The sequence below is a fragment of the Pieris rapae genome, chromosome 12 (genome assembly GCF_905147795.1).
Source record: "Pieris rapae chromosome 12, ilPieRapa1.1, whole genome shotgun sequence".
In the NCBI taxonomy this organism is placed as follows: domain Eukaryota; kingdom Metazoa; phylum Arthropoda; class Insecta; order Lepidoptera; family Pieridae; genus Pieris; species Pieris rapae.
Window position 1 is genome coordinate 7,044,046 of NC_059520.1, and position 10,483 is coordinate 7,054,528.

Consider the following 10,483-nt stretch of genomic DNA (forward strand, 5'->3'; position numbering starts at 1 on the left):
CCGTATAAAATATTCAAGAACATGTCGGTCATGTGAAGATAAACAGATAAATCGATAAACCTTGCTCTGTGCTCGGAGGCGTGACAGTTGTTATAAATGATAACACCACAAATGTCGATAAAAGATTAAATTTATTTTTAAACTTATGACCTGCGACTTGCGTAACATATGATAACTTAAGCTCCATTTATTGTAGTCCATCAAGTTGTCAGCCTTATATACCTGACACACGCACGATAAAGGGCTAAGCTTGCCAGTTTTCTCACGATGTTTTCTTTAACAGTACGTATTAAATTTAATAATAGAAAAGTAACCTGTAATAATTAACCTCATCGTACAACGTTCTAGTCCATAGACTATTGTACCTTTACGAGTTCCATATTTAAAAAATATGATAGGACACTTCATATCATAACATATCACAGACATGGTACTTCGATCAAAATTGTGGTTTATTTCATCTTGCCCTTATACGAAAGGTAAAACCCATAAATGATGTTTACGATCAGCTCTCAAAGGTGAAAGAACATAATGAAGTAAATATCAAAGATCATGTTACGTCAGTTCTATATGGACACACTTCATGTTTAGTTTATTCAAATTTCAAGTAGCATCAAGAAGATTTAAGGTGCAAATGTGGATGATAAGCTGACTGGTATCAGGGTAGAGTGGTATAAGCACGTAATGAGCGGCAATTAAGAAGAGAGGGCCGAAGAAGCCGTATATCAATTAAAGACAGGAGAAACAGAATATGATTTTGGTTTAGTGAGAAAACATGATTGGATATTTGAATGCACTAATAGGAATAGGTTTTAAATACTTATGCTATTAACAGCTTCAATGGCAGGTCCTGATTTGGATTTCGAAATGAATAAATCGTTTTGCATTGAATGGCATCGCCTACTCTATAAAACTCAAGCAGGCATTTTTCTGTCACGCTGAGGTGGAAACTTCAAATACCTTGGATTAAAAATCCACTAAAGATTTGAACAAACTGAACTGTTCGTCCGTTGCGCAAGATTTTGAACAACATATCAGTTAGAAATCTAGGTCACCGGATAAACTTCTTATTAAGACACTTAAACTAAATATTCTGTTGATTGCTTATAATTATGAGAAAAACACTCGACCATTTTATTAATTTAAGTACGTGACTGTAAATGCTTTGACATCAAAACAAAATTAGCTTCAATATGTATTTATATTATTTTTACTATTTCAGTGGTAATTGATGACTTTGTTAAGATAAACACAAAATATTGTTTTTCTTTTTAATTTGAAGAAATATAAAAAGTTAATAATATCGATCACCTTATAAAAACTGAATGATTAATAATCTCCTGTCAAAATCAGTTTATGTCGCGGTAAAAGATCATCACCATACCTTTTTTTTACACGAAGAAAAACCAAACATCGTAACCATGGCAACACCTTCAGTGTGTTTTGTGTTTTTTTTTAGCCAGCTTTAATCTCTTCTGTCTTTTTTGTTGGTCGTGTTGGTTTTTATGTATACGTTACAGAAGAAGCTTTAATGAAAATAGCGCAATTTATAAACAAGAATCTGCAGGCGGAAGGTCTACGTGAATATTTTGTCAATCATTGCTGACTTCTTGACCGAGTTCCAAATCGTCCTCTACCTTGACCAATTTGCAGATTGAAGGTTGATTTCCTTTTGTCATTTGTAATTAAAAACGAGTTGGCGAAAGTACAGAAAAATATACAAGTACAAAAAGATCATAAATACAAAAGACAAAAATCCTTTCATAATATATATCTATAAAAACACAAATTTATTGCATTTATTTAAGGATTTGAAGAACGACGTTAAAATAAATGTTCGAGATTCGCTGTAAATGGCGTATTATTTGTGGTTATCATTAAAATTGTAAACGCCTCTCTCTGAGCTGCAATGAAAAAACTTTATACAATAATTAAGGCAAGCTGGAAGCCTGTCAGCTCATTGTACCTATGTGACAGTTGTACAATTAAGGCTTATTTTTTTAATGTTTAAAGAACTTTATTTCTCATTACAAAAAGAAAATTACATGAGAAACTTAATATACACGTCGCCATTAGCCGTCTCAATTTTAGTCAACTGTGTTCACTCTTACATGCATCTTTAATACCCTTTTGAAACACACCATTATTGCGAATTTTAGATGGTTATTGATTAATAATAATAATTACATACCCTCATACCTAATAGAATTCTTCAAATAATTTGTACAGGGCTTCGGCAAGATAAGCAAACTCGCTCGCTAATTTATTCTACCACTCCTTGAAAAAAAAACTAGTACTTAAGTAGCAAAGTAACGGGACTTATTCCTTGTGGCCAATCGTTCCAAAGTCTATTTGGTATTCAGTAGAATTTAGTAAACATAGAATTATATTGGCTAGAAGAAATTTTATGAGTAAAAAGTTAAACTGTTAATTGTACTATGTTATCTTGTTTGTCTTAAAGAGACTTTAAAGACTTAAAATGTTTGTTAAATATTAGGTACAATTTGATCAAACGTAATCAGAAACAACTGAGCCTTGAGCGGGTGCAGCTCGCGCGTTATTAACCTGACGGCTTCAGGGTATAAAATAACTTTATTTTCATAGGGTTGTCTATTGAAATTTTATTTGTAATAAATTTATATAAAATCTTCTATTTTCGTAGTTCCTCTTTGTTTTTATTTATCATTTCTAAGTTAGAAATCAGCAAAATCGTTATAAATTTTACAAAGATTTAAGAACTTTCATTTATATTATGTAATATGATTATTGTACCATATATTATTATGTATTTAATTTATAACGACGTCAATTAATCATCATTAAGTCTATGCTTTCGCGTTTATGCTACTTCTTCTTCATAATTTTTTAATATTATAAGATGTAAGTCATACTCTGTAAACAGTTAAAATACCTAATATTAAATTAATGATTAATAAACCTTAGTATTTATCAAGTATAAAAGACAGGGACCTTTAAACAAATAACATTATCTCTCATAGACATCAGATATCTTAACATATATCTGATATAATGTATGTTCTTAGAAAAAGAGCCTTAAAGTTATATAAGATTGTAAGATATTTTTTTAAGAATAAGAAAAGCGATTCATTATTTATCACTTATAGAATTGTTTTTTTTCGTTGAGGTTGGTAGTAGGGTAAAAAATTATGAAGGCCGCCAATTTGGGGTTTAAAATAAACTATGACCAATTTTCAGACACAGAAAAGATAGTTTATTCGTTAATGATATATGATTATCAAATATCTTTATAATTTTTTTTTATTAATCGCATTGCCTAATTAAATATGTTAAACAAAAGTATAAATCTATCATAGATACTGTCTAGTATTCCAAAATTACTAAATACAAATTAAATATATGCTCAAGCTCGCGATATCTTCTGCCTAAAAATAGGGAAACAGGAGTATAAATTTTAAAGGCATTTAATTATTATTATAATACTGTTTAATCTATTCAACTGTTGTGACGACTATAAATACCTTAAAAATGTTTCATAATTTTTATAAACATTAAATGACATTCATAAATTATTAGGCATTAATCTGGCACTAAAAGGTGTATTACAATGGCTTTGATGTTTAAAAAAAATACAATTGTATTAAAAAAAGTAATTTTCTATATTTCCATTAAATTATCTAACATTTGGCGACAGTAGTCCATGCGACGGTGTTTCTGGTGTTTGGTTAAAATCTGGGGAATGCCTCTGGTACAATGCTTCCTGACGTTCGTGTAATATTTTTTTTAACTCATACCAATGCCTACGCTTTACCCTATCTGCAGATAGGTCACTCTCTTATCTTCCTCTATCATGCGTCACGCAGCACTGATGTTATCTTCAGTAGTCACTTTTAAAGGACGTCCCTCACGCAAATCTTCATTGAGATTGCTACGACCACGCTTAAACTCGTTAAACTAAAAGTAAATAGTGGCACGAGATGGGGCTTCATTAAGAAATACTAATCGCAGCCTATCGCTTTAACTTTGTTGTTGAGTAAACCCACAACGAAAGTCATAAATCAATGACCGGAAACTCTTGTTACACGAGAAATCAGTTTTATATTTCCCGCCAATTCACAAAACAATTAGTGAGAAATCAATGAAATAACCTTTGATTACCACAGAGTTCAAAATTTGAAATTCAAAAAAAAGTTTTTATTAGCAATGTTTCTAACTGGCCAATTCTAAGCATCTTCATTGATACCCACGTATAGCATTTAAAATGTTCGTTCTGATATAGATTGTTTTACTTACCAATAAAAGAGAATAATAGATTTTTCTCACATTTAAAAGTGAATAAAGAACAACCCTTTGCAGTAAATGAATTATAAACGAATGATTGGCTCGGTCTATCGCTACATTAGACAGTTTATTGTGACAATTTGCGTTTATTATACGATCGGAAACAATGGCATTGATTTATCCAATGTACGAAAAATTTGATAGCAATTTTAAATGTATTTAAAATACATACATCAATCAATATTAAAACTGGACTGTTAAGATTACAATAAGCGGAAGTTCTTTAATAAATGTGTATTAAAAACTACCAAGGTTTGTTTTTATTTATTAGTTGAAATTTTTTGACTATTATAATTTATTAATTATAATTGTAAAAATAAAAACATTAAATGTGCTAGTTAGTTTATAATGTAAAGTTGATAAATTTACAATATAATAGTTTAGCTAACTTTAAATTAAATTCTTGTTTCGATATTTCTTATGTACTCATAATACATACTATGTTAGTATTAAAACGAGGTAACACGTGAACAAATCAAAACTGTATTTTTTTAATTTAGAGAGCAGTCAAGTACATTTTAAGTATAGTTTCGATATTATTATTTATATAACGACAATAGAAAACTTTATTTCTATATTTTTATTGATTACAACGCCACATTTTAATTATTAAGAAAAATAAGTATATAATAATATTTAAAAATTATTACAAATAATATTAAACAAAATGTTTCAAAGTTATACCCAATTAACTAACAGGTTGACACAACTCAAACAGGTGTTTCTTCAAATCAAATATTTAATTGCCCCACATCTTACCTTGTTATTTGAATATCCATTATCAATTCATATTTAAAAACCTCGGATAAATATTCCTTATTCGTAATATGGCGTTATGTACCAGACAAAAACACTGTCAGTAATGTCACTATTAGAAAAAGAATTATACTATAATAGTAGTGATATGATTTTTTGTAGTATGGCCTAATTGAGGTAAAATTAAGGGCCGCGCGTCTCGTGCGGGCACCGATGGGCGACTAAACATCGCAGGGCGGGCGGGAGTTTCGTCTCTCTCATTTCACATCAAGAATGCTATCGCAATGTGTTTATTGTCGATCCTTTATGCTTGAGCAGGACGACTGGTTAATGTATTCCGGCTTCCAGGGCAACTGTATTAGATTGCGATAATTTTTAGAATCGTAGCGATTTTTTTTTCATTTAACACGGAAAATATCTTGTTAAACAGAATTTGAAATCACAATATTTTTGTGTACACGAGTATTCCTTATCCACACATTAAAAAGTTATTTACATCGAACTTTTCTAAACAACTGTTATCTATTTATAAACTTGATGATTGCAAAAATATGTTTATCGTATTATTTAAGAGTATATTTAGTGTTAATAAAACTTTAATATCAACAATACCACAGTCTATGAAAATAAATTAATCTTGTAATAAGCGATAAAATTTATGACCTACCAATAGTGATTAGAGCCATGTTCATAGCATTAAAGTATGTTATTTTACCTCCCGTTTTTGTTAGGAAGTGTGAAACCCGATTCTGTGTTAGATAATTTGGAAGGGAAGATAGTTGGTGGGAAACCGGTGAAAATGGAAAGTTTTCCGTTTGCTGTTAAGTTTTTTAATCAGGGTGCAATGTGTTCGGGTACAATACTTAATAGTTGGAGTATTCTGACGGCAGCTCATTGTTTTGACCACAGCAAAGATATCGATGAGATGTTAATTGTTGTTGGTAAGTTTTCAGGGCCGAGGAAGTTTTCCAAGGCTATTACGTACATTAAATATAGTAACTACAAAATACCAGGTACAGCAAAACATAGCAAAGGAAAACACTCATAATATACTAATAGAAAGAACAGAAGTTCCTTTACAAAAGTGTTTAGAATTTGTGTAAGGTGAAAGTGTAGTTTGTTGTAACTCTATCGAATTTATGATATTCTTGAAGTATTATTATTAAAATTGTTATTTTATATTAAGAATTAAATTTAGTTAAAATCGGAGGTCACATCGGAATAGAATTTAACATATAGGCCGGCCTTTTTCAACTCTGATCATTTAAAAAACCAGCTTGTTCATCGGTCTGTATGGATGATTAAGTTGGTTCAATCAATTAAAGGACAAGAACGGTTTTTAACAATTGTACTGTCTTATAACTTATGCAAAAGGTTTATGTCGCAACCCCAAATGGTTCAGCACGCAGTAATTCTCTGGTTGGTCGTAAAATAACCCGTCTACTTTTTATATTTCATACATACAGGACAAGTATTGTTTTTCAAGGCAGTTTAGGCCGCGCACTACCATTTTGTGGAACCAGCTGCCAACCGAAGTATTTCCGAACCAATTCGACTTAGGGTCCTTCAAGAAAAGAGCGTACAAATTCTTATGAGGCCGGCAACGCACTCGCGAGCCCTCTAGCATCGAGAGTGTCCATGGGCGGCGGTATCACTTAACATCAGGTGAGCCTTCTGCCCGTTTGCCCCCTGTTCTATATAAAAAAATAACATTTTCAGGTTCTCGTTACGCCTACGACCACTCTGCAGCAACTCACGATGTCTTACGGTACCTTATTCACGAAGACTACAATAAAGTTATGCCATTTGCTTGCGACATCGCTCTAATATTTGTAACAAGTCCAATTAGTTTCGGAAAAAGATCTGAGAAAGGCCTTCTTGTAAATACAAGCAAGTGGATGAATGCTAATGAAACTCACTTAATTGCAACGGGATGGGGAACGACTAAGGTATGTTAAACGTATTTCAAGAGCAATATACCTTTATTGTTGACTAATAAGGACAAATGGGATACGTTTTAAGATTATACGCTAAAGCACAACTCAATCTTATCCTAGTTAGTTTTTAATTACAAACAGACAGACATATTATTCACATATATATACTAACGAAACACACAAATAAATAATCAAAAAAGACAAAATAATAAGCTATGGATAGAAATAAAAGAAATGAGTTATGTTTTACGTGTGTAATATGCGTGCGTTGTGTTAAATTGGTACTGGGTCAGCATTAGAGCAGACGTGTTCCACAACACTGGTCATTCTGCCAGAGACCCCGACCGTTAGTTTGTGTCTCAGACACAAAAAGAGAATTGTGTTTCTTAGTACCTACTATTTCTCTGTTATTTTTGCCATGATCCCACTAATTTGCATTTAGATGTAATACCGCTACAGCTGTAGGTGGAAACAGTGATACGCTGCATTGACAATTGACAATGTATATTTACACATGAATGATGCCTGGTACAATCAATCAAAATTTATTTATTGCGAAAGAGCAAAACTACAGTCATCGCTGTTTCTAAAAAAATGTAATGTGACTTCCTTCGTGGCTTAGTGGTTGATGAACGCATATGCCTGCTATATAAATATAAAAAAAACTAATCAATGACTTAGATATGTCTCTCCAATTACGGGGTGACGAGGTTTTAAGCTACAAAAATACCCATTTTGTAAATTCTGTCCGTAGCTATATTACTTAGGACCGCATTCCGCCCTAAATTTTATTTCATATAAAGCAAGAAAATGAATGTTAGAAGTAGCAAAGAAAAATAAATATTGTTTAAAAATGTATAGTTAAACACATTTATATAAAATCTTTTTATTAAACTTAACATAACGTTTTCTAGAAGTATTTAAATGTTTACAGTGGTATATTTGCAAGATCGTCAGAATGAGTAAGTTATATGATTGCAGTATGGCGGTGCGATTTCTGAGCTAGGGCTGATGCAGACAGAGCTACGCTACGTGCCCAAGAAGGATTGTGAAAGGATGCATAAAATGAAATTCACCGCAGACATGTTTTGTTTGTACGGAGAGGGGAATAGAGACACTTGCAAAGGAGATTCAGGGGGCGGTGTACTTTGGCGCCGGTATGTTTAACTTTAAAAACCTTTTCAAACAGAACCGCTGTTATCGTGGAAATTTTTCTTTAATTACCTTAGTGTATTTATATAAAACTAATTCTGGATATAAACGCTATTTGTTCGATTTACATAACTCAACGTACATGAACTAGGTACTAGGTAGGTAGGAACTACTATTAAAAATAAACATTTATTTAAATACACTATACTTACTTACAAGACAATAAGATTTATCGAAATAAACTGAAATGTAATAAAGTATAAAAACAAAAGATATACAATATCGCCATTGTTCGAACTCTGCGAATATATAAAGATGGATAGTGTCAGAGACAGCATTCTGAAGCGTTAAGTTACTGACTGGTTCGCAATCGCACATATCTCGCTACAAAGAAACTGAGTTCTTGGAGAACACTTAGGTTGTTCACCCTTTTAAGGCTTTAAGTAGACAGTAGGCATACTATTAGTACTGTATTGATTCTAATTTAATGTCCACCTCTAAGTCATGTAATGTTCGGTACATTAGAGTATAGTAAGGATAGATGTCATACAGTGTGTATATTAAAATGTAGTTCTTTAAATATTAAAATTAAAATAAAATATTAATTAATTAGATAAGATTTTCAAAGTTATACATATATACTTTATACGATTCAGAAATATTAGAAATTTAACGGTTTTTAGGATGGTGATTGGCATTGTCTCACATGGTGATGGATGTGCCAAGAAAGACAAACCAAGTTTGTATTCCAACGTGTGGTACTTCAGAAAGTGGATACAGAAGAATGTAGAAAATTTTGTGAATAACTTTTGTCTTAATAAACAAACAATTTAATCGTTTGTATTAGCTAACTATTTGGAACCGTAATAAAGACCTATCTATAGACGACTATCCATGGTATAACCTTCAGTATAGATAGTTATCAAATCAAAATCAAATCTTACAAATGACATCTTATTAGATCTTGAATAGGTATACATACTAATAATTTTAGATTTCTTGAAATAAAAGATAAATACAAAAAAGAAATATTATATTAACAATAGTTAATTTTTGTCTTTGAGTCTAGTCTAATTTTGGATATATATACATTATCCAGTCTTCTGTGCCTGAGATACGCTGACTTTTTGAATCTAAGGCATGCCGTATTCTTTACGATATTGTTCCTCACCAGTGCCTATTTACACGAGCTTTACAAGTGTAAATACGCACTTATACAAAAAACTTCAATGGTGCACAGCCGAAGAAATTGCCCATTCCGGCCGAGTTACGCTCACAGTTGAGCTGTCAAGCTCCTTCAGGCCAACAGCGAGATTCAATTCCCAATAATAAAGATGTACAGCCGGATCAAAACTACGATCTCAGAGATGAGAGCAGCACAAGTCCTCCCACAATATTTTAAGTATTGTATAAGATTTCAGAATATATCGATATATGTTTATTATGTTTTTTAGCCTTGTAGAAATAGCAATTTAATGTCACATTCAGTGTCTCATATTATTTTCTTTAGAATATTATGTTATCTATTTCCTAAATTATACAAGTAAATTTACTCTCCGACACTAAATAAATAACAACTTGTATGATATTTAAACATACCTTAGATGATAGAGAAATGATAACACTTGCGCAACGATTTACTTACTTATAACTTTTCTCGATTACATCTAACTTAGTATCCTTCAAGAAAAGAGCGTACAAATACTTAAAAGGCCCGCAACGCACTCGCGAGCCGTCTAGCATCGAGAGTGTCCATGGGCGGCGGTATCACTTAACATTAGGTGAGCCTCCTGCCGGTTTGCCCCCTGTTCTATGAAAAAAAAAACTCCAACAAGAAGTGAATCTGCAGTAAGGTATCTCATTATGATAATTATGCAACTAACCTACTAAATTTCATTCAATGAAAGGCTTATTTATAGCACTGATTGTCTGCCAATAGTAGTGTTAATTTAGTAAAAGCTCTTTTTTTGCGTATTGTTTTCTGACCTTTCAATATAGCGTCATTTCTAGTGATCTGAAATTTACTGAGTTGAGAGAAAACATTATAGTTAGAGTGGTGGTCTAGGCCGGATGCCCTCTGCCCCACATGGGGTACATAGGAAGTCAACTAACCATATGACCATGCTCCACGTCACATCTTGAAACAATTTATTATTAAAGAACTACTTATAAAATTTTATATAAGGGATCTATATCGCTGGAAAGACGCCATGGAGGCCTGTGAAATCTTCAAGTGGCTGAGGAAGGCAAAGGCTTATTTTGGGTCGCCGCGCCTGTGTTACATTGTTAAAGCTATTCAACAATGTAACCTTAATGAA

At 32.1% G+C, this 10,483-nt stretch overlaps 1 protein-coding gene across 1 annotated transcript; it reads left to right on the plus strand.

Moving 5' to 3' along the window:
• Positions 1-5,779: 5,779 nt before the first annotated feature.
• LOC111001947 (chymotrypsin-1-like) lies at positions 5,780-9,567 on the plus strand. Its single transcript, XM_045630469.1, has 5 exons — positions 5,780-6,017; positions 6,796-7,025; positions 7,995-8,170; positions 8,849-8,963; positions 9,406-9,567. The coding sequence occupies exons 1-5, from the start codon at positions 5,780-5,782 to the stop codon at positions 9,565-9,567; spliced, it is 921 nt and encodes a 306-aa protein (XP_045486425.1).
• Positions 9,568-10,483: the final 916 nt, after the last annotated feature.

What these genes read in the sequence shown, in the direction of transcription:
- LOC111001947 (XM_045630469.1), top strand. Translation starts at nt 5,780, where the DNA reads ATGTTATTTTACCTCCCGTTTTTGTTAGGAAGTGTGAAACCCGATTCT. An exon ending in CGGGATGGGGAACGACTAAG is followed by an intron (nt 7,026 to 7,994) that starts GTATGTTAAACG and finishes ATATGATTGCAG; the next exon opens with TATGGCGGTGCGATTTCTGA. An exon ending in AGAAGAATGTAGAAAATTTT is followed by an intron (nt 8,964 to 9,405) that starts GTGAATAACTTT and finishes AATGGTGCACAG; the next exon opens with CCGAAGAAATTGCCCATTCC.